This window comes from Pygocentrus nattereri, chromosome 10 (assembly GCF_015220715.1).
Source record: "Pygocentrus nattereri isolate fPygNat1 chromosome 10, fPygNat1.pri, whole genome shotgun sequence".
In the NCBI taxonomy this organism is placed as follows: domain Eukaryota; kingdom Metazoa; phylum Chordata; class Actinopteri; order Characiformes; family Serrasalmidae; genus Pygocentrus; species Pygocentrus nattereri.
In genome coordinates this window covers 31721896-31749716 of record NC_051220.1, presented here as the reverse complement: position 1 = coordinate 31749716, position 27821 = coordinate 31721896, and the positions used below count along the sequence as shown (strand labels likewise).

Below are 27821 nucleotides of genomic sequence, written 5' to 3'. Positions count from 1 at the left end.
TATATATTTCTCTCCAGATCAAAGAAAAGATTGAGCTGATTCATCTAAAAAATATTTCTATGCCATGCTGTTGCTCCATATGCCTGGCCTGTATGAATACATTGTTAAGCACTGTGTGAGGGGTCATTATGGATAAATCTCTCTCTGGGTATTCTAGATTTAGTAGCCTTGCCTGATAATTTCCCCAGCAGCCCAACCCTCCTCCTGTCGCCACGCTCACTATCTCCATATGAGAATATGGCAGTCTTGTACCCTAATGATTGTTCCCCAAGTTCCCAAAAGTTGATCCGTAATGATTTCATGCAGAGAAGGAGTGGAGCAACAAAGCGAGTGAGAAACTGATATGATAAAAATGTATGTTTTAGCCAGACTTAGGATCAGGTTTAAGGTTGAGATTAAAATTAGAATAGATGTTAATATTAGGGTTAAAGAAAAGTGTAGGGGTATTTAATTGATATTTAATTTAATACAAATTAAATGTACCCTGTTAGAAATGAAGATATTGTGCAGGTACGTTTCTTACCTTCATCAAATTACAACCAATGTAAATGCAACTTCAGAGGTACAACAGTGGTTTTGAAGTCCAACTGTGTACCTTATATAAGTTTTTCCCAATGTAAAATTATATATCTTTGTACATTTTCATAACCTAATGTTTTAAAACAGAGCAATAAAATAAAAAGCCAGAGACGGTTTGTGTGGAGTCAATACAACCTAGAAAATATCATTTTAATACATTTTGGTAAAATTATGTTCCCTGACTAAAGGTACTGAGATGTGCCCTTGAGGGTAACACTCCAGTGACAATAGGGGTACTGCCCCAGTGACAATTTACTACGTTTTTCACTTAGAGTGTACAGTGGACCATTAGAATAAATTGTTACTGTTAGTACTATGGATATATTCTAAAATTAAATGAAGGAAACTTGGACCAAGAAATCAATTACTGGTTCAAAAAAGTAAGCCATTAGACTTTTCAGTATATGTTTATCATTTGCTGTATCTAATACATTCCTGTAAATATCCAAGAAATCCATTGAGCAACCTTCGGGGAAATCTCTGTGCATAAAATGTCTTTACAAACTTAGCCTTCTGCTCTAATTGTGATCTTTATAACACTTTAGAGGCGTGTGAATGAAAAGCTTGGCATGATGCACTGGCACACGTCCTGTAGCTCCTCTTCAGGGAGCGAGGCTTATGCTCAGGCTCAGGCTCAGGCTCAGGCTCAGGCTCTGCCTCTCTCTCAGGCATGCTTATGGTTAACAGGGTGAAATGAGATGCGTGGGGCTTCTCGTTCCTCTCGTCACGTCTCTAGTCCCATCTCTATCTCCTCTCCCTTTAATTTTGTTTGAGTATATGGCTCAGTCATCTTGGGTTTTATTGACTCAATCTCAGGGAGCACTGTCGCTCTCTCTATAATGCGGTCACCGCCGCAGCACATCAGGCAAGTTCTTGATTCTGTACTCAGTAATTTAAAGCCTTTATGGAATTGCAATTTCAGGGCTCAGTGCTTGTTTTTCTAAAATGTACTCAAGGAATTAGTTACTCCAGCCACAAATCAGCTGAATTTATGCACAGTTGTAACACAGTTTATAGCCTCATGGTACATTGCTTCAAAAACAGCAGATGTGAAATTATGATAAATATAATGAGGGATTTCTCTCTCTCTCTCTCTCTCTCTCTCTCTCTCTCTCTCTCTCTCTCTCTCTCTCTCTCCCTCTCTCTCTCCCTCTCCCTCATCCTGGATGATCTGGGTGAAGTAGAAAGCGTTGTGGAGCGTGTTTACTTACCCTGTACAATACATTTAATGTCTTAGTCAGGGCCGCTGACAAAACCTGATTAATGCCTCGCTCGCTTTCATTACAGATAAGAGTGGCACTGCAGTCAGGAGATAGAAAGTGCATCATAAATCTTGGCTAAAATGAGCAGTCAAATGATCACTCATCAGAAATGAAATCTACATGCATTAACACTAACAGTCAGCCTGGCGTGGACATAAACATGAGAGGTGAGCATTGGCTGCAGCCTAATGGGAAGAGGGGGTTTGCTCTGGAGGGTTTTCGGGGGGTGAGATGGGACATGGTAAGGGTGAGGTAAAGGGTGTTTTGGGGGGAGGAGGTGGTCCTTTAACCTGGTGAGGGCTCGCAGACACATGTTCCCTGCACACCAGACGGTCCATCATTACACTAAGAGCGATGAGCTGGGTGGAGGGGCAGAGACAATTAAGAGGCACCATGGAAGGACATAATGTTGATCCATTCTTACAATTAATCAATGTATGTATTAGACAGTGATGGCTGAAACCCACATGCCTCTGACAAAATGATATTTCATTGCGTGTTTGGGAGCCATAATATGCCTCTGAGGCTGAGCGACAGAACCCTGTCATTTATTCTGTCTGCGCCTGTGACAGCCTCCAACCTGGCCTCAGCAAAGCACGAACATTATCTGTGCTCCCAAGACGTTTTGCACCAGGGCTAAGCTTATGAATGACGATAATAAGCAGGCAGAAATGTAAGACTATGATAATGTTCTGCTCCCCCCTTCCTCTGTCTGTCTGTCTCTCTCCCTCTCTCTCTCTTTCTCTCTCTTTCTCTCTCTCAGCAACAGCATCCCTCTTGCCCCCCCCCCTCCCCCCGCCCCCCAACCCTCCCGCCTACACTCCTACCAAAGCATATGTCGAGATAAAACATGCATGGGAAATTAAAAATAAACACATAGTTTGATTGCTCTTTGTTTTGCAGCTAAGGGGAACAATTATATCTTCATAATGAAATGAAGCATTTTGAACAGATTTTTTCTCCCTCTCTCTTCCTCTCACAGCTCAGCATATGGCGGGAACAGGATGAACAGCCATCTTTGCAGCGGAAATGAAATTCGGAATTCTCCGCAAAAGTTGTGCACAGTCACAGCTTGAACCGAAGAGCCATGAACCACCAGGATGACAAAAAGTACATATGTTTGACATTAATGTATGACAATATGCTTCAAGTACTCTTCTTACTTTTACTATTCTGTTTTTCAAAATGAAGATCTACTAAAAAGAGAATCTTACCATTCTCACTACACTTGTAATCATTATCACCTACCTCTTATTCTGGTGCACACACCATTCTCACATCATATGTACACTATGCCAAGTCATGCAATACATCCTCAGCCTCTAAAATCTGTCATCAGAGCCTCTGTTCTACCCTAGCTCTGGTCAGCTGCATGGAAGAGGTGCTACTGTTCTGATCTTGAGTACAATGTGTTCACTGTTATTCTAGGCTCATTTGCACCAAGCCCCTGCAATGAAACCATCAGCTTTGGCTAAAGCTCATTTGCTCTCAATTTGGCCTCATATCCTCTCTGATCACAACCAGTAACTATAACATGTAGTGTAGTAATGATAACGATGGACACCTTATGAAGACGTGAGTCATTAGAGGATTTGTCTCAAAACCATTCTAGGCTTTTTAAACACAGGGCTTACTCAAATTGTTGCTTTGGCAGAAGTATTTAGGATCTGAGAGAACTTCAATTTATCCTTCACTTAAAACAGAAGGTCCTGGATGAGCCTGTGTCACTCTAACAACAGTAATTTTACGCTGCATTTATTTTGGGGAGAATTCAAATAATAAAACTAGAAGAATGTACAGTTCTGTTACCAGGCAGATATGATAAAAACTGTTTTCTGAGTGGCTTGCCCACCCCAGAACTTAAAAAATACATCCTGCAAATGACTTTTTGTGCATTACATGATGGGATGACTTTCTGCAGACCACCTTAAGGAATAAAGGCCAATATCAACACTGACACATCAAAACCTTGTAACATGTATTTAGATTTTTTTTTACCCATTCAAAAATGCAAAAAAGCAAACAACAGTGTGATGTATTGCTGTAAGTTTAAGACTAATGAAGAACATCTTCACTTGCATAGGGGTTCAATTAAATTTGAATTGTGGACTACCAAATTAACATTGCCTGAACTTAGGTAACACTACATTAAGTTGGACAAAGTTCTCTGGTTTCAGGGCTGATTGAATTCAGTCTGTAAACCAATTAATCAAAGGCTGTTTTCACACATGACACCTGCTTTAATGTGACCACTTCCATCATCTGAAGAACCGTTGTTGACTGAAGGCAGATAATATGTGCATGGCCCTGTGGACCTCCAAACAAACTCTTTGACTGTGTATTGGAGGTGGGTAGAGTAGCCTAAACCCATACTCAAAGAAAGGTTTTTCTACTCCAGTCGAATAATGACTCAATAACAAACTTTATTGATATGGGACCTTTCAGACATTTAAAGTGCACCTCAAAATGCTTTATGGTGTGAACTTAAAACAGAGAAAGAAAAGAAGCAAGAGGTAGGTTTGTTACTTGTGCACATGTAACTGTGTAGTTACCACCCACATGTTTGTTCTAGATACATTGAAGCTTGGCCGTGAGATGCAGAGTCCTCTTTAGACCAAACTGAACAGGGATATGTCCAAAAAAAAGAGAATACATTCTTAAAGCTGCACTGTGTAAAATTTGTTTGTTAAAATAGCAAGAATTCACATTACTGAGTCAAGATGGAAATGATCTGCTAAAATATGGTGTTCTTGCACTGTTGTGGGTCTCTCTGTAAAGCCTGAACTAGTTTGATGGGAATTTTTCATACCACGTCAGGCATCTTTACACCGTCACACGCATAGACTCAAACTGAAGGCATGGCTCAATATGGGCTGGTTACCTGAGCAACATTGGTGGGAGCATTGCTCACAGCACTGATCTGTACAGAGCTGAAAGTTAGTGAAAGGAAGAGAGATATCACTGAATGTATGGACATTGGAATGACAAACCCAGTATCACGTGTGTGCAAAGCAAAGAGACATAGAACTGAAGAGAGCTGGTATTCTAACAATCTGTCCCTCGCATTGAATGGTCCTACGGAGTATGTGCATAACATTAGTAGGCTATCACATTAGTAGGCTATCACTCAGTGTGTTGTGTTTTATTGTGTTGTATGAATAATAATGGCAGTTAGCTATCAGTTATCTGTGGTCAAGCAGATAACATATTCATACTTTTCCCCTCTGTTTTTTAAAAGATCACTTCAGATTGACCCACTTGGTAAAGGAGACCGCAGCACAACCCATGTTACAAAAGGTTCTTCTGCCTATTTTGTGCAGTTGCATATTTCCACCAGAGAGGTTGCCAATTTCCAAATTTGCCAAAGTTACAAAATGTAGCTTTAAAATAAAAGGTGCCAAAAAGGTTCTTTTTGTAGTGGAGCAATGCTGTAGAATCCTCTGAAGAACCTTTCAATTGAATCATTTCAATTGTCTTTTTTAAAAGAACCATCTCTTTAAAGATTCTTTAGGGACTTAATAGTGGTTCTTCTATGACAATGTTCCTAAGAACTCTTTTAGGCTCCTTTACATCTATGTAAAGTTTAACTTTTAAAAAGCTCAAAAAGCTTTAATGGGGATTTGGGGACCTCTCTGGTGAAAATGTGTGGTTACAAGCAGAGTGTGGGAGAACATTTTATAATGTCCCCTTCCCTAAGTGGATGAATCTGATGATTGTGTGCGTGTTGAAAGAGTATTGAAAGAGGATTTAATATCAAAACTTGGTGAATTAAATATAGGTGAATTATCTACTATTATATCTTACAATATAATCATATCTTCCTTGGTATAGTGTTGATTTTGCATTTGAGACCTAAACATCAGAAGAGATGTTGACATGAGATGATAATACTTAATTTTTCATAGTTTAACAGGTTAACTTGCAGCAGTGCACAGACACCACGTTTAGTGTTCTTTCAATGTTAACCAAAAGATCTTTAAACCTTAACTGAACATAACTGCAGCACTGTAACTTCATGCTGATAGCAATATACTGTAACTCCTCAGCATAAATGCAAGAATGTGGATGAGCAGTTCACTCTTATTTTTATGCTTTTACATGTATAGAAAACTGTATTATGCATCAGATGCCATAAAGGATAATGAATGTACATCTTATCTATATGATTTGACCCAGGTTAGATGGCAATGATGCATATATGAATATTTATATGTGTGTTAGCAGACATTAGTAGATGGCCTTTAAGTACCCATCACTCACCATCAGCAGGACTTCAAGTAGAGGCTGGTGATGAAACAGATAATATGTAGCTGGAACAAAGAGCGAAAGGAAATAGTTCCATTCTGTATGCTGTAGTTTCAGTGTGTGAACAGGACATTTTGTTCTGATTGACACATCAACACTAGCCTCTCTACATGCTTGCACCTGTAGGCCTTGTTCACTTCAAGAAACTTCTGCAGTATAAAATAATCCAAATCATCAAATTTGTCACCTTCCTCTATGAGGCTAAACTCCCTGAGAGAGAGAGAGAGAGAGAGAGAGAGAGAGCAAGAGAGAGAAATCTTTGAGGCGGTTACGTCACACCTCTGCTGTACTCCACTAAAGCACCTCGAGGAAAGACATTTTGTCAGAGTGCATTAATCTTCCCCCCATCCATTACAGAATCCTTTCATAAGCAATTTCACTCATTAGAGGGAGTGTGCATGCAGAGAGGCAACTGCAAATTAACAGTGTAAAAATACAAGTTCAATGTAGTTCAAATACCCAGGCCTTAGGACTCCATCCTGTTACACCCTTAACTAAACTCTCAGAGTTTTTTCAGCACCTATGAACCATGTCACACATCATTTTATAGGCTCAGTGATCCTGCTTTAAATTCATAATAAGGGCAGCTGTAGTTGATTCTAAACAAACCATAACACAGTCTCAATAAGCTAAGGAATGGATTTGGATGCTTCACAAATAAATCCCAGAATATATGTAGCGTCTCATATTATGGTTTAGTGTTTCACACATTTTACCATTATAAAATATTATTTAACACAAATATCTATTATTTCAAGGTAAAAACAGTTGATTTCATGATTTTGTTGTTATAAATACAGTGGAAAAAATGAAATATTGAACATTTTTCTCCCCTTATTGCAAATTTACTCTCAGCAAATCATATGAAACCAAATACATTTTATTTTAGATTTATTATCTTAATTTACACAGGCCTTGCATTTATTTTTATTTTAGCAATGTTTTCTCATAAAATAAATTAAGTGTAAAAATAAAGGTAATAACAGTAACAGTTAAATGACTGTAAAGGCTATCTCGCAGAATGTTATTGAATGAAATGGTTATGAACACCTGTCTGATGCCTGAGCCATTGTTTTATTACAATTTTGGGAGAATTCTGACCTAAACCAAGTACATACAGGGAATTGAGTGGCAAAATAGTCCCTGAATAAAATGTATTTTTTCAAATTGAACACTGTTTTATCATCATCAATATTACATATAGAAACTCAGAAGACGTGTAGGTTTACTGGTCACACTGCATTGTAAATGAAACAAAACGGCCCCTCGTTTCTATCACCATCACTGCAAAGAAATGAGAGTTACTAATTTCTCTACAATGAACCTTTTCATACCAAAACACTCTACATGTCTTTGTTTACATTAGTGGAATTCTCCTTTAATACAAAGTGTCCTTTGCTGGAAAGAATTTTCATGCAGTATATACATTTTAATAAAAGCATTTTGCCTCATCTGACAGGAAATAACAAACTGCCCGGCACAAGTCTTTATAAAGGTGACTTTCCTTTACCTTGAAACCATAACTGGAGTACAAGGTTAGTTGCCTTACCCATACTTGTAGAGGACAGGCATGTGTTGGGTGGACTCTGGGGGACTTGTTATAACACTGTTGCCTTTGAAGCCATTCATTTGGCCACCAACTGAGCTCTTAGTGAAGAGGTGCAGGCCAGAGAAGGCCACAATGCTAAAACGTTTTCCACCTTCAGTCGGAAGAAGTGTAAGAAGCTGAATGACTGGACCTGTCTCTGAAATGACAGTGCAGTGGAATGACCACAGCGCAGTAAGTAAGTGCAAAGTGAGTAAGTAAGGTTAATAGATAATTTTGGTCTTTGTGGATCCCTGTGGAGGGGCAGTATTTGTTCAAAGCCTGGCTGATGTCTCTGTGGAGGGTTTGAAGAACTGAATCCATGTCTTTTTTTTTTTTCTCGCTTCCTTTGCTGGGCAAATTTCCCTAACCTGCTCACCCACGAGAAGTCGTTTCACAGTTCAATCAGGCTTTCTAATAAACTGACCTGTGCTTTAATGACTAATTCATTGTCTCCTTTATTACCTTCATGGGCATAAACTGGATTAATGGCTTGAGCAAGGTTAAAAACAGGACCACTCTGCTTTTCCTCCATCCGTTATCAATCATTCTTTAGCTTCTTCAAAGGAGAAGAGCAGCGGAAATTGAAAGAAAATTAGTGAGCTCCTTGATGGAGGTAGGTGGGGGAATATCTCGCAGATAGGGGAGAATATCCCTGGGTTTTACTGTGAATTAAGCCGATAAGCAGCTTTCTGCAGAGCGCAGTGCTTGTAAGTGTGGGTCAGTAAGAGATTAACAATGTTCAAGGGACCTTTTAAACCCCACCACTCTATTGAAAATGGTGTTCATTGGTTAAAAAAACCCAAAAAACATTCGTACAATAATATCTTCATGCTGATATCATTTTGATCTTGTATTCTCCTCAGTGCAAGCAAGTTTGTCAATTACTAAACATATGAGTTCATATTTAATACTATGTCATCATTCAATACACACATTTTATCTATAGACAATAACACTGATAGTGAGGCCATGAGGATGACTGCAAGAAAGGGAAAAAAATTCTTCTAAAGCTAGTATTTCATTCTAGCCCCGAAAGGAATGCCAGCTTGCAAGAGCGCAAAGTTTTCTTCTCTATAAATCTGCAACAAGACAGGAAAAGAGACCTGAATTTAATATTTCATCTAACTTTTTATCTTAGTGTTTGACAGTTACTGTACTGTCCTCTCCTTATCCTGCAACTCTAGTATTTTATTCATAAATTCCTAGGAGGGAGTGAGGTGGAGAGAGACAGACAGAGAGAGAGAGAGAGAAGGGGCGATCAGGAAGCGATGGAGTGAGAAAGGCCAAGCAGAGGCTGCATAAGTTCTTTGTTTATCATTTCCTTCCCCTTGCACATGTATGTGCTGCACAATCTGTGGGCCTCCACTCTTAGCACAGTCATTTCTGACACAGTTAATGATTTACTGTACAGCATGCCATGCCAGATGATTGGTGACATGTAGGATGGCTGAATGGGAGAGCACCAGGCAGCTTTCTGAGGGGAGTGTCTGGGATTCTGGGACGCCTTGAAGATAGCGATTCATTATATTTAAGACAGGTATGACATCCTTCTTCAAGGAAGCAGTACCCATACATATCGAGGGGGTGATTTTTTGTGGTCATAGTGGGGAGGGGTAGGTAAGTACAAAGGAATGCCTGGCTGTTTTTGGAGATGACATAAAGATAGGAGGCAGGGAAATGGAGGCGGGAGGCTGCAAAATAATGGGTAATGGAAGAATTTAGCCTCAGGCTATATGCCTGCTTTGCCTACTTCTGTATAACTAGTATATTTATAATTCAAATACATACCTTTAATAATTAACAACCATTGAATATTGAAGGAGAATACAAGATTTCACGAACAGACATAGTTGGGAGAGAATGCATTAAATTTCAATTCTGACTGCATCAGGGAACAAAGAGATAACAGGGGAGCAAAAGTTGACGACTGTTTTTGCCCATATCATACTCTCCGGCAGGACAGGCAACTAGACTATCATATGGAGGAGGCCTACTATTATTCCGAGAAATGCCATTTACAATCAAGACACAATGAAATATGACAGCGCAATGAAATACTTGTTTAATTTTGTACCATTCTGAAGATACATGCATTTATTGGATGATATATTTGGACAGGGTGAAGCCTACTTGCATTCATCTGACAATGGATGCATTAGCATAGCCTGTTACTTACTGCAGATAAATTTACAAAATCTAAAAGACTACAGTGTATTAGTACCTTAAACATGTGGTCAGTCTTTGTGGTAAGTGTGTGTGTGTGTGGGATTTACCTGTTTTATGTTAGCAGACTGGATAAATATCTGCTGATCTGGCTTAAGTAAAGTCATCTCTTGTCTTTTTAGAACAGATCTCATAATAGTCATTATTCACACAAGAGCCTGCACTCCTTTCATGATATATTTGAAGATTGGTAATGAGTTGTTATTCAGGAGCCCCTAACATAATGTGTACTCTACACAGAGGTAATAGCTTACTAAACACGTCAAAGATTCTCACATGTTTAAAGCACTAAAGGATAAAAGGGTAGTTTTAGAAGCAGTCTGGCAAATGAATATTTTTTACATAGCTGTAATAAGTTGGCCTAACAAATAATCTCTGGTCTGCGTAGCTGGATTTAAAAACTAGGCTGGTTTAGTGGCAAGTAGATTCTAGGTACTCTATGTAAATCTTAATGTTCAAATTTGAAAAGATGCGTGTTTTGCTGAGCAAAGTGTGCTTTGTATCCTTTGTTGACAGTGAACAGCAGCAGGCCTAGAAGAATATGGTACCTGTCCAGCCTTCTCTTTTTTGTCAATAATAAACATAGATGTAGACATGTTGAAAACTTATATTTGATAATGATAACAATTTGACTGCGACTCCAGGGCAATTTCTCTATGTGACGTCATATAGAAATCTAGTTAATAGTAATATTCTAGTAATAACAGAATAGTAATATAGTAATTATCTAAAAGTAGCTAATAGTTGTGCTTTGCTTCCATTTAGCTAACTACTTTGATTTAATATGTTGTTCATATTCAAATAAAATAGATATTTAAAAATCTAGGTTAGATTAAAAAAACATTTGAAAACAACAAATGCTTCTATCTATCTATCTATCTATCTATCTATCTATCTATCTATCTATCTATCTATCTATCTATCTATCTATCTATTTATTGTTTCATGCTGGATATTTGCAGTATTTTTTCACTAATTATTATTTATTTATTTTGCCATAAAACTTCCTAGAATAAAAGATGCTGTCTACACTGGGCGAAGCTGACCTCAGAGGTCAGTGGTTTACAATGGCTTATGCTCACAGATATCACTAATTGCCCCGTGGCTCTTGTGAATGAGAGGGGCAGTTTGTAAAGGTTTGAGGATCCAGTGAAGCCAGTTGAAAACACTGCTCTCTTTAATGTTTAGTGTAAGATCATATTGATAATATTTAATTTTTGGAGGCCTATGCACCAAACTTTAACTAGTGCAGGGTTTTTTTGCCATGCAAAGCAGCTAATGACCCTCAAGGGTTTGAAGGGGACTTGAGTTGTAAGGCTTATAGAGGGAAACTCTGTCACTTTGTAACAGATTATCAGTCGCTTAAAGTTAAATAATTAGGCAAATTGCCCTATATGGTGTTTATAAACCTGCGGCAAGGAGACTTTCCATTTGCAAAGCATATCGTTTTTGACTGGCTTAAGATTGACAAGGAACTCTCATCAGCACAGTATTTTTTAAAGTTGTGTGATAGGCTATGAAATCTGAATGGCATTTTAGGGAGAGGTCCCAAGATGATATCACAAACTGCACAGTCAAATGCATTATCCATATTTGTCATCCAATGTTCTCAGAATGCAACAATTTGCATATGGTTAATAATAAGTAAGGCTTGTCTGGATAGGCTACATGACAAGATAGACCTCTTTGATGTAACTCATACATATTGAAGATCCGCAAGAGAAATCAGTATCATTATTCATTCATATTTAGAGTCATTTAAAGCATTTAATATGCATGTTTTGGTTTAGTTCTGCATCCCATTTGGAGGCTTTTATTTATCATATTTTTGCATTTCTTTTTTTCATAGGGTAGCTTTATCAGAAGATTTATATTTTTGTAGAAGTATATGTATTGTCACCACAAGACTAATACATTATTAATGGAAAAGGGATTATACACATATAATAGGTTCTGTGTGTATGCTTAATTTGGCATCTTTGTAACTGAACATGTATTACTGCAGTTCTTTAATTTGCATACAAATAAAGTGAGCCTAGCTGTATCAAGGCTGTCAGTATATATGCATTCACATCCTTACCTGTTTGATAAAAAAACAGATATAAATTTTTGTAAACATTGATACTACAAAAGTAGATTGCTCTTCTCTGGGACATTCCAATCATGCCTTTGGGACAGTGCTCCTTGAAGGGTTGATCCAGTCTCAGGCCCCACGGTGTACCCGGAAGTCAAAATGCTTGTGCTCTAAGTGCCACACTTCTAGTGTCTCCACTTGAGTTCTATCACCTTGTGACAATCTGTCAAGAGCTCAGCCACAGGCCAAAGTGTAACAAAGACGATGGGTGCCAGAATGCAGCCTGACTCCATTTACAAGGAAAGTTGTAACGAACAAACTTTCCACCAGTATGAAACTTTATCAAGTGTTATGGCCGTATTTCATATAGGCCACTCTATATGAAGGGATGTTTTATTCATACATTGCCTTCTTCTCTAAAAATTAGCACAGTGCTTTTTGTACCTCTGTAAAAGGTATGGCATACATTATTTCTATACATAGGCTATCCACATTTAGCATATATAAATAATTCATCAACACTGGAATTCTTTTCTTTCATCAGAAAGCTCAGGTTCTAATAAAATGATGCTACTATATCATGTAACTCACTCTAATGGTAGCATCATTGGTGGTGTTCATTATACATTATGTATTATGCACATGGAGAGAATGTAATATAATCTGTTTCTTTAACTCTGTATTGTGTAAATATGTGAAAAGATAAGAAAAGTAAATGTCATGGGCCGAGTTTCCAAACAGCCCAGTTCTGGACTATACCACATTCTGAATTGAGATTCTACATAGCAAGTGCTATTTAATCCATCCGTGCCTAGGAAACTAGTCCTGGCTGTCAGGATGCAGATGCTAATGGGGAAAGCCATTTGAAGACCAGGCTAAAGCTTAATTTGTAACTTGAAAGAATTACATAAAGCCTCCTCCATTTTGTTTTCTTCTGGCTGTTCTCAGACTGTTTGAGAGGAATACTTTCTCCCTTTCCAGTTCATCCTCAGCCTCATCTAATGAGTTATAAGACGCACATGTTAAACATTGAAGTATTACACTTTTTTATGGCTCTCAATAATTAATGATCTGGCCTTTTGCTGAGCGAATATTTACATGTAAAGTATCCCTCAGAGCTATCTGTAAGCTAGAGGGAGGGAAGTGTGTTTATAATGTTAAACTCTCACACATTCTTGCAGTCTGGATTTCGCCTCCAACCATTTCACACACCAACCATAGCATTGCAAGTATTTCTTTTATTGTGTCATCCACATCAGTGAGATCAAACCCAAGGAAATTACAGCTACGATGACTGCATCCAAATGTATATGTTCCAAGTTGTACTTGTGGACACAGCAGTGGTAGTCTGTCTCCACTGAGGGTGTCTCACTCCCAAGAGGCGAATCTCAAGTCTCAGAAGAGTTTGAAATCTCTTTCTTAAGAATGTCGCATTTTGAGGAGATAGCAGAGAGAATAGTAATAATGAAAAGAAAAGCAGTGTTCAAGAGATGAATTTGTATCAATTCACAACAAGTGCTTTTCCAAAAATTTTACAGTTTGTCTCATTCCCCAAACATTGCATGTTATGCAGTTTACAAACTGGTACCACATAAAGACATTTTAAGCCATTTTAACCCCAGCAGAGAACATCCTTATGACATTTTAAACTGTTCCACACAAAACACCTTTTAGATGATCTTGCTGTTAACATTATCTGCAGGATCTCACCAGGCACTTGCTGCTGTATATAAGCTGAAATGAGACTAAATCATGAGCGTATCTGAGCACAGTGAGAGTCTGGTGTTTTCATAGACGTGGTGGAAATGAGGCATTCTTGTTTCAGAAGCCTGCGTGGCCAGGGAGGTGTACAGTGCAAAGCTTCACACGTATTCTGCTTGTGTGCAAAATATTGTGGGGTCTAATATTTACCAAGGAATCTGAAGCTGTCTGTTGTCAGAGTGTCTGTGCGAGTGTCCCTGTGGCAGTCGTCTCGTTGCTGTCTCCTGTGTGGATAAGTGGCTGGCTGCAAAGGGAACACTTTTCTTTGATATTTCACTCCTCATTTGAATCAGCAGTCCCTTTATTTGACAATGCACGGTAATTACCTGGGTGCCTTGCTTGATCGTGTGAACTCTTCCAGAACCAAGGGGGAAATACTTAGACAGGAAGAAACATGGAAAACAAAACACGAACAAACATGGCAACAGCATTTGTTTAAGTACATTTCAAACAAGCATGTGGGATTCAAGCCTTTAATTTGGGCTGTATGAAATAAAGACAATCATGTGCTCCTCAGATGTGACGTTTGCTTGTAATCACACACTGAGAGCTATTTATTTAATAAATGAGGAGGTCAGACAAAGTGATAGGAGATATCACTCTGTTAGACCTGCAGTCACCTTCAAATGGAATTTACATTCTCTGTGGTTTGGGAAAGGTATTGAATATTATATTGGTCAGCTATATAGAAATCAGATGTTGTAAATGGAAAACTATCACAACAAATCTTTTCTGTGGGTTTTTCCAGTAGGGAGGTTTCAGTGCTGCTATGCAAAGCCAATTAGCACCTTTCCTTCATAATAAAGAATGTCCGCCTGCTTTAGTAAAGTGTGCTGGTACAATTTGGATGTTTAACCATGTAGTGCAGTGTGCCTCCAAGTGGGCTTATTATTTGAAAACGTGCATGCCAAATTCTTTTTCTTTCTTTCTTTCTTTCTTTCTTTCTTTCTTTCTTATTACTGGTGGTTAACAACGGCAGAGTGTAATGAAAATCTCAGTGAAAGAGCTGGTAATACATTTCAGTCTCTACTTGTAATCTGGTTCTCATTGTTTGATTAATCATTATTAAAAGTCCACACAAAAATCCTTTTGAATAAAACGATTTTATTGCACATTAATTATGTTCACACAGTTCTCCTTAAACGTTTCAATCAGAACTCTGAGCAACACAGTTGAACACAGTGTGAGCACATGATTCGGTTTTACAGTGAAAGTAAATGGGCCTAAGCTACAAAATATCCTGTCGTCCTCAACGTTAGGAACCACAATCGCTTTGCTCGGTGCAGTTACACTTGATATGAACATTAATTCCTTTTCTCTAAAAAAATAAATAAAAGAAAAGAAAAAAGAAAAAACTGTAACACATTTTTGCGACGCCGATTTGACCACACGCGTTAAACCAAATCTTTTAAGCAGGTTTGATTCAGGTAATAATGACCATCAAGTCATTATTGTTATCAGGTTTTAAAATTTAAAAAGTAATGTGGGGCAAGATTGTCTTGAGTCCCAAATGACTCAGAAATACCAACAACGACTTTATGTTCTATAACGAAACCTATTTACCGGCTTTCCTTTGACTAATTTAGAAAAAATCCACTAATAAGCAGCAGCTCAAACTGGAATAATAAAGAGCCCCCAGCTTCCTGATGGTCCATCATAGCTGAATCCTCTCCACATTAGAGGTGATTAGAGTTAACGGGGATTACCGAAGCCGTGTTGTAATGGCTCGGAGACCGCGGGAGAGCGCGCCCGGGCCACTTCACTGCTGCACCTCCGCTCTCTCTGTTCTTCAGGCTAACTGTCTGAAGGAGAAACGGAGCGAGATGAGCGGAATTAAAACAGGCTAATGGAGCGGCTGAAGCCATGCTGGGGCACTGGGGAGGAGAGGGAGCCTAGTCGTCCTGCTCCTGGGTTTACCGCTCCCAAACAGTACTTAATCCGCACAAATACGCCTTTATGTTACAGTCCGCTGTTTCCACAGCTCAGCAGCCGCTCTCACTGGGCAGATAAGCGCGCGGCAAAGACTTCCGATAGCAAACACAGCCGACACACTTCCACTGCAGAATCACTAGCTTCACCCAGATCTACAAGATAAAACCCACCCGCGGAGTGAGGAGCCAGGTCAGCGCCCTTCTTCCCTCATCCGGAGAAACATTTCTCTTGACAAATTTTATATACAAAAAATAAAAATATCTATTTAAAAATAAAACGCTTTTCTAGAAATTCGTTGGAGGTGAACTGATTTAAATCTATGAATTTATCAGCACAGTAATTGGGCTGGGTTTAGAGAATATACAACTCAAAAACAAATGTCGTAAATAAAAAAAACATTGTTAGAATAATGTGAATAAATAAAAGTATAATAATAATAATAATAATAATAATAATAATACACGTCCAATATTAAAACATCTGATGATGATTGCGAACGCACTATGATAATTCTTAAAAGTTTGCACACAATTTAGCATTTTAGTTCTTAAAATTAAATTCTATTTTTTTTACAGAAAACGCTCATATCAAAGTGAGCGTGCCACGGGCTGCAGGGAGCTGAAAGTGATCAGCAGAAATGTGAGATGTTAATATTTTTAGGGCCGTTAAAGCGCAGTGGATGGAGTGTCGGATCTCGAGCGCTGATCCTTCAGATTTTATTAAAATACACGAAATTACAAACGAACAGCGCACGAGTTGTTTTTTCTCAACTCATGAGAACTTTATGATTTTTATTCATGACCAGAAATCTGGGCTGCATTTTGTTAATGTTGCAGTATTGAGAAGCACATTAAATTATTTAAAACCCGGTTTTATTTTATATGTTTATAACTACTATTATCATTATTATTTTTATTTTAACTTGTTTGTGTGAGTGGGCTCTCTCTGCGTCCCGTGTGATTAAACTGTTATTTGAAGCGGCTGTAATTTGAAATCCGGGTTGATTTCCGCCAGATGGCGCTAAAGGGCCGCATATTTTACCCAGCAGACCCGCAAAAGACTCACAAAGATCTTTAACATTTCCCTGGAATGGCGAGGATACACTCAGTACTCCAAGCCTACCACACACACACATACACACACACACACACACACACACACACACACACACACACACACACACACTCTTATTTCACTGGTCCATGCTCTACTCGCCATGCAGACTGCAGAATTTACAGTTAGCCGAGAAACTTTGTCTAGTATTTGAGTAGCAGCTCAGAGTCATTTCACTGCAGGTCACAGAGAGTTCATCTTAATGAGCTAATTTAGATTACTGCACCATGCAAGCCTAAACAAAAAAGAAATAATAGACCTGAACAAGCTGAGACAAACTGCTGGAAAAGCAAAGTGAGAGCTGAAATGTGTTACAGAAACTGACCATCGTTCTCTAACTTAATAATTACAAGGTCTCAAAATTAAAGGTCTAAGTAAAAATAACTCCCCAAACAAATACATATTCACATTGCCCGGGCTGATAAAAAAATGAAGAAAAAAAGAAAAACAAGCAAGTCTTCATGGGGCTAATGCAATTTCAACATCTATAAAATAATCTGTATTACATCAGTTTAAGTTCCGTTTCTCTTACTGTTCCTTTTTTAAGAAATGTAAATTTGATAGCCTATTTTTACACTGAGTAGTTTCTAATCTGATGTTACTGAAGTGAATTAGACTTACTGTTCAGCTTCAGCTATTGAACATCTGATCTCTCGAGTCAGATCAGAGCATTATTCTAGGCTACAGTTTGTATGCCACAATAGGAGGTATAATGCAGGATATGAGAGTCTCCGTGGGCTCGGGATTGTCTCCCTGTTTTACTTGAAATGGATCCTCTGCCCCCTAATGAATCCAAACGCAGCTGGGCATGTCCCACGCCGACACCGAGAGCTTTAACCCTAAACTGACCTCAATCTGACACCACCAGATGAAATTTTACCGCCCCTTAATGTCATTTTAGTCGTTGCTGGATGGCTTCCCTTCATACTGTGCCTGTTTACTCTTCACTGTAAACTGCCCCCAAAAAACAAACTCAACGAGACGTTGAGATCTGCTCAAGAAAGTTAGGACTTGTTTCAAAACTTTAAAGCTGCGAGTAGAAGAGTATGCGGCAACGCTGGCAGTTAGGGGAAGGAAAGCCTGTTATTTAAGGAAGCTTAAATGGGAAACCCGGCTTAATTATATCCTTTTGTGCCTTATGTTTGTATCTCTTGTAATTTTTCACGATTGTAGAATATTTACATCTTGTTCAGACCGGACTGCAAACAAATGACCTGATCCACATTATATAATAGCTGCGATTTTATCTGCACGGCAATATCAGATTCTCTCTCATATTCCAAGTTATCTTCCAGTGAGATTTTTTTGGAGTATTTTAGAGGATTTTCTAAAGGAACTGTTACACTTTGTAGTTAAAATCGTGACCATCTCGAGCCATTTCAAACGCTCTGCCTTCCTGTTCACCTGCCTTCAATACTCTCACACTCTCATCTCCCTGCTTTTACTGCAGCATTACTAAAGACAGAGGATATTCATGCACTTACCAGAGTCCTCCTGGAAACGTCACGCGCTTATCTGAGTGTGTGTGTGCGCGCGACAGTGTGTGTATGACTGAGTGTGTGTGCGGGTTAATTCATAAGAAGAGATTTGTAGTCGCCGGTTTTAACGTGATACTGTCCCGTCGCCAGCGCCGGTGGAGCGGGAGAGAGAGAGAGAGAGAGAGAGAGAGAGAGATAGAGAGAGAGAGAGAGACGGACTCTCCTCTCGCGCTCTTGCTGCCCGGTGTGATGTCCGCACCGCCGCACTCTTCTCCTCGCGCTTCCCTCCCCCTTCATGCCACAACCTGTGAAATCTCACTTCGTCGGTAACTCCAGTGCAAAAACGCAAAAGCACCTACGCGAACTTACGAGGCTTTAGGTCGGTGTTTACTGACCGCGCGACCGAGCTCATCCCACTCCTACATGAGAAAATCCCCTTAGCCGGTGCGCCGCTAATTCATTTAAAAAAAAGGTCACAGAGCTCGAGACGCAGCCGAGTGATGTGAAAAGCTATCGATACGGCGATGATGTCACATGCGCAGCGGTTTGTGTTGGCACTGATGGTGGCTAAATATTAAAGGGAATGGATGACCTCTTTGGGTTTTGAGCTCCAAAAGAGCCTGGTATGACGGGGGGAAAGGGCCAGCAGCGCTGGAATCGATGGCCCGGGCATTGCTCCTCCTCTAAACTTCAAGCTTTCCCCATGATTGATGATCGTGGGCCGCTTTGATAATTGACTACTCCGAGGTGAGGCGCGGATTTCTTAGCTAGACACGTGATTGGACGAAAGACACGTTTAAACAGTTTCTCTAAAAACACTATTTTTTTCTTGTGTGGGAAAGTTCATTTTACTCCAGAAAGGGGTGTTCAGTAGGTCCTAATAAGCACAATAACTACATCTGAGGAAGAAGTGGAGATTAGGGGTTTCCACAAACTCTCACTTAGTTCGGCCAAATCACACTTGAGGGCAAAAAAAGAGATAAACTCAACTTTTGTCTGAAGGGGTGGAGGTTTGCTGTGTCTGTTGTTTATGTTGTAGTATATATGTTGTAGTATATATGTTGTAGTATATAGCGAAAAAAACATTGCATAACTTAAGGTTTGTAATGCCATGCATGTTCAGCGTTTTGAGATATATAATACTCTAAGACAGCTTAATTTCTTTAAAATAAGAGAACCAGGCCAGCACATGTGTAGGACCGATATGACCCTCAATCATTTCATAGAGATATTGTGCAGCCCAAAAAAGTGTGGACGCCCCATAAAACGCAATGCAGACCGAAACATTTGAGAGTAATTTCTCTTTCTTTTCCTTTCCAGATAGCTCCAGCCTCTTCTGTGTGCAGTAGGAGGGGAGCTCTCCCCCGTAAAGTCGTCCTCCCTCTCTTCTCTCGCCCATCTGTTTCTTTTTTTTTTTCCCCTACCCGTATTCCGCTGAACCCCGCCCCCCAGCGCTAGTATTGGCTAGTAGTTCATACTCTTCCTTTGGCAGACTGCTTACGAGTATGAACTATTATCCAATCCTAGCGCATGAGGGCGGGCTACCGTCAGCCAATCCCAGCACAGGAGGGCGTGGCTTAGCGAGAGGGTACCACCTACACGGGCCCCAGCGCCCTTAGGACGCCGGTGCCCAATCCCTCCTCACTGTGGGCGGGATTTTCCGGAATACGGGCGTGAAAAACAAACTCCCCACCAGAACCCAGTGGTGGGCGTGGCTAAGCACAGCGCCACTTCCGGGTTCCGTCATTCCATTCTCCCGCCGATCAGCGCGGCGAAGTGACTCCGTACTATAAGCAAAGCTAGCAGCCAACCTGCCAACACTCGCTGACACTCACTCATCTCAGACCGCGAGATAGACGAAATATACCGCGGGGGGGGTGGGTGAAAAAAACCCCGAAGAGATCCGAATCGCCACTCTTTTAATTTCTTCTCCTCTTTTTCTTTTCTGGGTTTTTCCTTCTGTCCTTACAGTGATCATAAAACAAGAAAGCGGACCGGAGGCGTAAAGAAGACGCGGAGTTTTGTGCGCGGATGAAAACGGACTAAAAAAAAAAGATTCATCGTCTCTTGAACATCATCAGCCACCATCATTCATTCATTACCTTGACAACCTCTGGCTTTGATTGACAGCTGGAGTGGCAAAAAGCCATGAGACACGACAGTTTAGTTACATGCACGTTGTTGATGGGTCGATTGTAACCTTCAGTTTTTTGGTGCTTCACTTTTTTTTCTTTTTTGGGGGGGGCGAGGAGGAAAAAAAAAACAAGATTTTTTTTTTGCAAAAGTCTTCCCGATGCCCGTGCTCGGCGTGAACTGTATTGGAGAATAGGAGAATTCACGAAGGGGAATCTTACCACTAAATCACTTTCTTGCCGGACTGGGATATTAAATATACGACACGTCCAGGAGTTTATTGGAGCGCAGCCTGATGGCGCAGAGGGTAGGTCTGCAATCTCCAACACTTACCTATACAAATGCACTATAGGAGGGCCTCGGCGCTGGCGGCTTCTTCCCAGACCGCTGCTGTCTAACGCCGTTTATTTCACGTTTTTTTTTTCGCTCGCCGCATCTCTGCTTCTGAGACGGTGTGACAGTCTGTGCTTCTCCCGGCGGGCTCAGCAGCAGCACGGCTTAACTGACATAGCAACAAAAAGTGGGGAAAAAGAGAAAACACTGAACTTTGCAATGTTTTTGGTAATTACAAATAATTTGTACTAGAACTTTATGCTCGAGTGGGGAAAGTTGGTCTTCTCCCAACCACCGCATTGAGGATGGGATCTCTTCTCGTCCTTTAAGCCACTCTTTCAGCACACATTTTTTTGCATTTTTTACAGAATAGCTTGTTTCTGTGAAACGTTTTCCGTAACCATCGCGTGCTCGTTTACTGTCCGTCTGACTTTCTTGTGTTTTATTCTAGTACGATGAACTGGCCCATTACGGCGGGATGGACGGGGTGGGAGTTCCGGCGTCCATGTACGGGGACCCTCATGCCCCACGGCCGCTGCCCCAAGTGCACCATCTGAACCACGGGCCGCCGCTGCACGCGAGCCAGCACTACGGCGCCCACGCGCCCCATCCCAATGTAATGCCCACTAGCATGGGCTCAGCGGTCAACGACGTCTTAAAGAGGGATAAAGATCAAATTTACGGGTGAGTGTGAATATTATTGTTCTCGTTATCACACCCACGCTGTACTTTAGCTGTTGCCTTTTTCTCTGTCCGAGTTCAGTGCAGGGCAGTTTAGGAAATCTATTTTAATAACAATTTTATGCAAAGAACAAAACAGTAAAGCTGATAAGTTCCACTGACTTTTTAGTTTGTTTTTTTAGTATTGCAACACTAAACACTACAAGTTTAGGATAACATTGATTGTCAATTGAATTTACTGTCTGTCCGCTTAGGCTGTGAACTTTTTTAGAGCTTTAAACCACATTCCAAGCAGTAAAAATTAAAAACACAATGACAGCAACAATAATAGCAATTATAATTAAAATACTTAAGAATGCCACCGTTGTAATTTGACGTCTGGTCTCTCTATACGCCAAAGCTTTCTGTGGACAGAAAATCACAACAGACTAGAACCAAAGTTGTAAAGCTCGGATCGGCTAAACCTCACGCTGCAAAGCTAACATGCAAATGACCGTGTTTGCTAAAAACTGCTGAACTAGAAAAGAGAAGAACCCGTTTTTGTCAGCTTGCAATCTCAGAGCTTCACCGGCGTGTTCAGCAGCAACAGTCGCTCCGAAAAGGCCAAAACTAGAGTTTCACTCCAGCTCGACTGGTTAAAGCTCCAGTGTAAACAACCAACCGAGCTCGGACTGCTGCACGCAATTTACGTGCGCGTGCGTGTTTAAAAGGATCAGAAACTTCACTTTATCATAAAGGAAGGCTTTGCGTTTTGAGTTTTGCTTTAAGAGCCTTTCCCTTCTTGCAGTCACCCTCTGTTCCCTCTGCTCGCGCTGGTCTTTGAGAAGTGCGAGCTGGCCACGTGCACTCCCCGCGAGCCCGGGGTGGCGGGCGGCGACGTCTGCTCCTCCGACTCCTTCAACGAGGACATCGCCGTGTTTGCCAAACAGGTCACTCCTGCTCCCTCGGACTTCTCGCTCTTGTTTCGTGATCAATCCACGCAGCGTTTATCGGCTGCTGTTGAGTTTTAAAGTATTCTAAAAGAATAAGGGAAGCCTAAAGGCTGGGGAACATTTTATAGCGCTAAAGATTAATTATGATCTGCTGTTAAAGTGTATGTAAATTATATTACCTTCAGTGCATGTGCATGCTCTAGCCTACATCGATATTTTTTCCTAGTGAAACAGTGTTTTAAAATTATTATATAAAGTATTATGCTATTATCTTTATGGATGTAGTATAAGTAACGACCCTCAGTTTCCTCAAACTGCTGTCAGGTTTTCACGGTCCAGAAATTAACTACCTTTTTTTGTGGGCGCACTTTTTTTAGGTCCGCGCAGAAAAACCTTTATTTTCTTCAAATCCAGAGCTGGACAATCTGGTAAGCTCGGTTCTTGGACTCTTATTGTTCTATGCTTTAGCAGTGTGTTAGTGTGCTGTGCCATATTTTTGTGACCCGTATTATGCGCAGGTTATTGGGGACAGTAGAGGGAAAATGAGGGGGGTTTGCGGGCACAGATGTTGGACAGGTTTCTAACACGACGAGGCCGCGTAGGGTCTTTGATTGGGGCAGGGTGACTCTAGCAAAAGCCCCATCACGATTATCTGAAGTGGACTGTAATTCAGTGTTGCAGTGGGTTGCTAGACTGTTGCCCTCTATAATCAAGCGCGTGCCCGCTTAACAGTGCACAGGGGCATGAGTTATTGTATAACAGGCACATTTATTTTGAGATTATTCATTTCAATTCAACTGGTTTGTATTATCGCCTTCTGCCATTTATTCAGTTGATAACGATTGTAAAATTAAGAATATGTGTAATAAAAATATTTAAGATGCTTATTTGGCACTTTCTTGCATTCAGGACCTACTAATATTCACTAATATTGAAAAATAAAAATAAAATGTTTTGCTTTTTGCAGATGATACAGGCCATACAAGTATTACGGTTTCACCTTTTGGAGTTAGAGAAGGTAATTTTCTCGCTTTCTTCCATTTCTTCTATTGCTTATCGGTGCTTGTTGCGTTTGATATTTTGATGTTGGTCAGATGACGCTGAGTTTGGTCTTTAGTAGGATAAAAAATAAACTACACGATACGAGGAAGACAGGTCTGATAGGATAAAAAAGATTTAGTGGCATTATTATTTTATTGTATTTTAGTTAATTAATTTATTTGACATTTTGTTCTTGTTGAACTGCTGAAAGGCTTATTAGAAAAATTCTTATATTAAGAAATTATCAGTAATTTTCACAGCTATACTGTCTCTCAGTTTTGGTCAATTTTGGAGCGTTCTCTCAGAGTGTAGGACGGACAGGACTCCCGCAATGTTTATTTCTTTGCCGTCCAACTTGTTGCTCTGGTCTCACGAGAATAATAAGCGCTGCAACAATTTCACTATTGTTTCCCTTCGCCTCGGCCGATCTTGGCCCTCCAGTCCCGCTCACATCACGCTCACTTTCCCCCTTTTCCCTCTCTGCTCTTAGGTGCACGAGCTCTGCGACAATTTCTGCCATCGGTACATCAGTTGTTTGAAAGGAAAAATGCCTATAGATTTAGTCATAGACGAGCGGGACGGCAGCTCGAAATCGGACCACGAGGAACTCTCGGGATCTTCCACCAACTTAGCCGATCATGTAAGTAACACGGCTTTACTCCTTTTTATGATGCCGTTGTCCTGGGACAGCGCGTCCGGGAAACGGGCTGTGCGTGTGGCTTTACTGGCCTGGAGGAAAAGCTGTGTTGTCTGAGACCAACAAGGATCCTTGAAATTGCCTTGAACTAATATGAAGCCAAGTTGTTATTGTCTGCGCGGAGGCTGAACTTTGCTTCACCTTTTGCCGTGAATAATAGCACACTCCTAGCTTCATTGGGATTTTTTAAAATCCAGGATTGACAAATGTATGTTGACTGTAGGATATACATTTACATGGCAATACCCAGTTTGCTGAGGCCTGCGCTTGGAAAAAAATGACTGTGAAAAACTTGAAATTAGGAGCTGCGCGCGCTCTGTGTTCTGAAACACAAATTCAGAATAAGTGAGAATCAGAGTGCCATCACCGTGTCTTGAATAGGAGATGGCTGCGTAGGGAAAACATGGTGTTGGTGTGTGAAATGATACAATATTGCAGTGAAGTGCTGTTTTCATGGTGCGCGCGCACTGAATGAATTAACCTTAATGCAAAAAGTGATAAAAGTAAAAAGAAAAAAATGCCTTAGTTCTAATGGGCACTGGGATGGTCAGCTTCAGGCATGGCTTGTGGTTCAGGCAGTTCAGCGTTAGATGCTGCTTGTGTTAATGTGTTTAATTGTTGCTTATTGATCGCCTCGCGGTTTCCTCCGCAGCGGTCCGTTTTACGGCCTTCAGGCTCCGCCACGCCGAGGCCATTTACCTGCACCTGAAGTGCGCGGTCCTTACATTTGGAAATCGATGTCGTGGTTTGGACGTGTTTATTTCGTTGCAATAAACGCAGCACGGTAAGAAACAGGCGCAGCTAGCGAGCCTTGCCGCGGCTTGACGCGTTTTAATATCTGGTATAGATAACAGTGGCCTACAATTAGCCAAACTGAAGCGAAAACGCTGGGGGCTGGACTGGGCGAAATGCTTAACATGTATCAGCAGCACAAAGCTCAAGCCTATTAGGGATGAAAGCAGATTGGAGTGCTGGGTAAAGTCACTCCGCTGCATCTGCTGGGTCTGGCTGGGTCTCTGAGTGTCCCGCTGCTTTCCTGTGGCTGCTGGAAAGCCACACACACGCACACGCACACGCACGCACACACAAAAACACACAAGGGCAAAAGCAGAATTAACGTGGTCGTGTGGATGTTTAAGGCACCGAGGAAAAGCCCAAGCGTTGCAGCTCTTTTGGAGAATAAGTGCAGAAACTAGGCGTGCTGCTGTTTACGCAGGCCAGATTAGATAAACTAGCCTGTTTAGGTCCGTGGCAGATGGTGGACGATCAAGCCAATTTCGGGCGCTGTCTCGCTCACGTCCAGTCACTGGGCTGCATGTTCCACTTCTGAACCCACGTTTATAAGGCAGGTCAATGGTCTAATGGTTATTCCCACTGACCGCCTCATTTTAGAGCGATTTATTTCTTGTCAGCGGCAGCAGTGGCGTTTTACAACTACCACTTTGGCACTTTGCGCTATTAAAACTGAAGTTTTAGTTTTTAAAAAGTTTTTAGAGGAGCGCTTTTAGTGGCCGTTCAATCCTTACTACTATCATAATACTGATTAGCAAAACTTGTATTCACTCTAAGATGGTCTATTTCCAGCTATTCTGTGTGGATTACTGTTTTTACTGCGCGTATAATTTTGTGTGGAATTTAGATTTAAGCACACTAAGCATAGATTTGTAGAACAGGACAATTAAAGTTTATATTATTGCTTACAAATTTTAGGCCTGCTTGTGTTTAACTTAAAATAATGACTAATGCATCCAGGTGTAATTCAGAGCAGGTTTTAGAGATTATCTGGTCTAATGGGGATGCTGTTGTTATGGCCCCATGTCAAAAGCCCTGTCCCTTTCCCCTTCATTCCCCAGGCTCTGACTGAGCAGGCTGTGTGGAAATGTTTGGGTTGCAAGTGAACTCTCAAAGCTGCAACTGGGCTCAGCAAACACACAAGACACACAAGATTTGAAGCTAGTTGCTTTGTTTTATTCATTTAATTTTTTTTTTTAAATTTGCCTGTGTTTCATTATTAATTTCTACCCCTTTTTTAGTTGGAGAGGGGCAGGCAATGTGATAGTTAGATATGCTAATTTATTTAGTTAGAATCTCTCACGTCCATTTTTCTTTGCTTTGCTATGCATTTTTAATATATAGCCCAGGGCTACATCTCATTTGGTGAAAGTTGGTTTGCTGAGGATCATGAGGTTCTTCGCCATGAAGGAGACAGGCCGTTATACCAGTTGTGCTCATTTTGAAGCTTTCTTACTCTTTCTTGTCTACTTGATGCAGGACCTAATAAACACATTTATAATTACACTGCACTGTCAGTATTGTCATTAGAGGCAAGGCCTTTGTTAATCTTTGACATTTGGCTCACTGTCCAAGTCCAAACTATATGTGTATGAAAAGTGATTGCAAAAGGGCGTTACTGTCTCCACTGAAATCAGAGTGGTTATGCTAGTTACTAGATCCTCAGACTTTCAGACTTTTGTGTTTTAAGTAATGAAATGAAATTTCACTCTTTAATATGCTACATCCAATTAATACGGTGGGGGGAGAAATGAATGCTTACTGAGTATTATCTGTGCTAATGAATTTGTCTTTGTGTCTGCTGCTACAGTTGCATGCGATTTTTTAATCAAGCACCAAGCTTGCATTCCCCTCAAATCAATTCTCGACTGCTGCATAGTTGGAGATTGCTATGCAAAAATATTGTGGCATGTGTGTTTTTGGCACCTTCTCCCGCACTGCTTGTGGCTCGTTCTTGTAGTTCTTATCGAGGTTATGTGTAGGTTATCTAAGCTGTGCATGGGCGACCTGAAAACAGCAGTATTTGCATGTCATTCCTTAACACAAGCATTTCCCACATGGGTGCCAGAGTGAAATATGTTCGGAGCAGGGATATTGCTGCTCGTCTCGTGTGGTGAATTACAATCAATTCATAAATCAATTAAAAAGTGCAGTGTCTCTCTTTTACAGAGGCTATTTACATGGCCCTTGCTCTGTGATCGACTACTCTAGGCCTCCGTGTTTGCATACATATAGCCTACAGGGCTTCTAAAGCCAGTGAACCGTGCATTTACTTAGTTCTGGGGGTCTTCTAAATTAAGCAGCACGTGCAGACATACTCCGGTAGGATTCCCCTTTTCAAGCGATGCATTGCACAATAGCATTCACCACCTCTCACAATTGTTTTGTGATGGGATGATGTCTGGCTCTACATATCCTATTTGATTAGTGTTAGAAAGCTCAGGCCTGCTGGCAGGCCTCCCCCATGAGCCCCGCATGCCGGGCTGCGCTCACTTGTTGCTGTGTACTCTAGTATGCTGCAATCTCTTGCTTTTCAAAGATCTCCTCTTTGGCAGTGTGGACAGTATAAACAATTCCATAATGTAAACAACACAGATGCATTTGTAGACTATAAACAAAATAGATATATTTGTGTAGATACATTTCGCCTATGATAATATCACTTGACATTCATTAGATTGCTCAAATTTTAAAAAATATTCACATTTTACACTATCTAATCTAAACATGCTAAAGTTAATCAGTACAGCATGTGGTGTGATGTTTGCATGTTTAGTTTCAAATCACTGCTTCTGATTACTGTTATCTGCAGGCCCTGATCTAACAGTTGCCTTATGCTCCCCAACACCATCATACCTGGGAAAACTGTAATGATACCAAATAAATACTTCATTTCT

General features: G+C 40.5%; 1 protein-coding gene and 1 long non-coding RNA gene across 10 annotated transcripts in view; one reads left to right on the top strand and one right to left on the bottom strand.

Moving 5' to 3' along the window:
• Nucleotides 1-13249: 13249 nt before the first annotated feature.
• On the bottom strand, nucleotides 13250-16144 carry LOC119264134. Its single transcript, XR_005130791.1, has 2 exons — nucleotides 14119-16144; nucleotides 13250-14036 (listed from the first exon to the last, which is right to left on the bottom strand). It is a non-coding gene; the product is annotated as an uncharacterized LOC119264134 (long non-coding RNA).
• Nucleotides 16145-20093: 3949 nt separating this feature from the next.
• The window catches only part of meis2a (Meis homeobox 2a), an 80397-nt gene continuing 72669 nt past the window's right edge, over nucleotides 20094-27821 (top strand). For 5 of the 9 annotated variants that reach the window (XM_017690904.2, XM_017690903.2, XM_017690901.2 and 2 more), the window contains exons 1-6: nucleotides 20095-20755; nucleotides 21233-21465; nucleotides 22250-22391; nucleotides 22772-22822; nucleotides 23362-23412; nucleotides 23926-24075. In XM_017690904.2, coding sequence (XP_017546393.1) covers nucleotides 20744-20755; nucleotides 21233-21465; nucleotides 22250-22391; nucleotides 22772-22822; nucleotides 23362-23412; nucleotides 23926-24075 — 639 coding nt within the window. In that variant the 5' untranslated portion in view covers nucleotides 20095-20743. Of the gene's footprint in view, nucleotides 20756-20849; nucleotides 21010-21232; nucleotides 21466-22249; nucleotides 22392-22771; nucleotides 22823-23361; nucleotides 23413-23925; nucleotides 24076-27821 lie in introns of those variants that run through there. The other 4 variants (XM_017690902.2, XM_017690900.2, XM_037542068.1 and 1 more) reach the window with 3 other exon arrangements.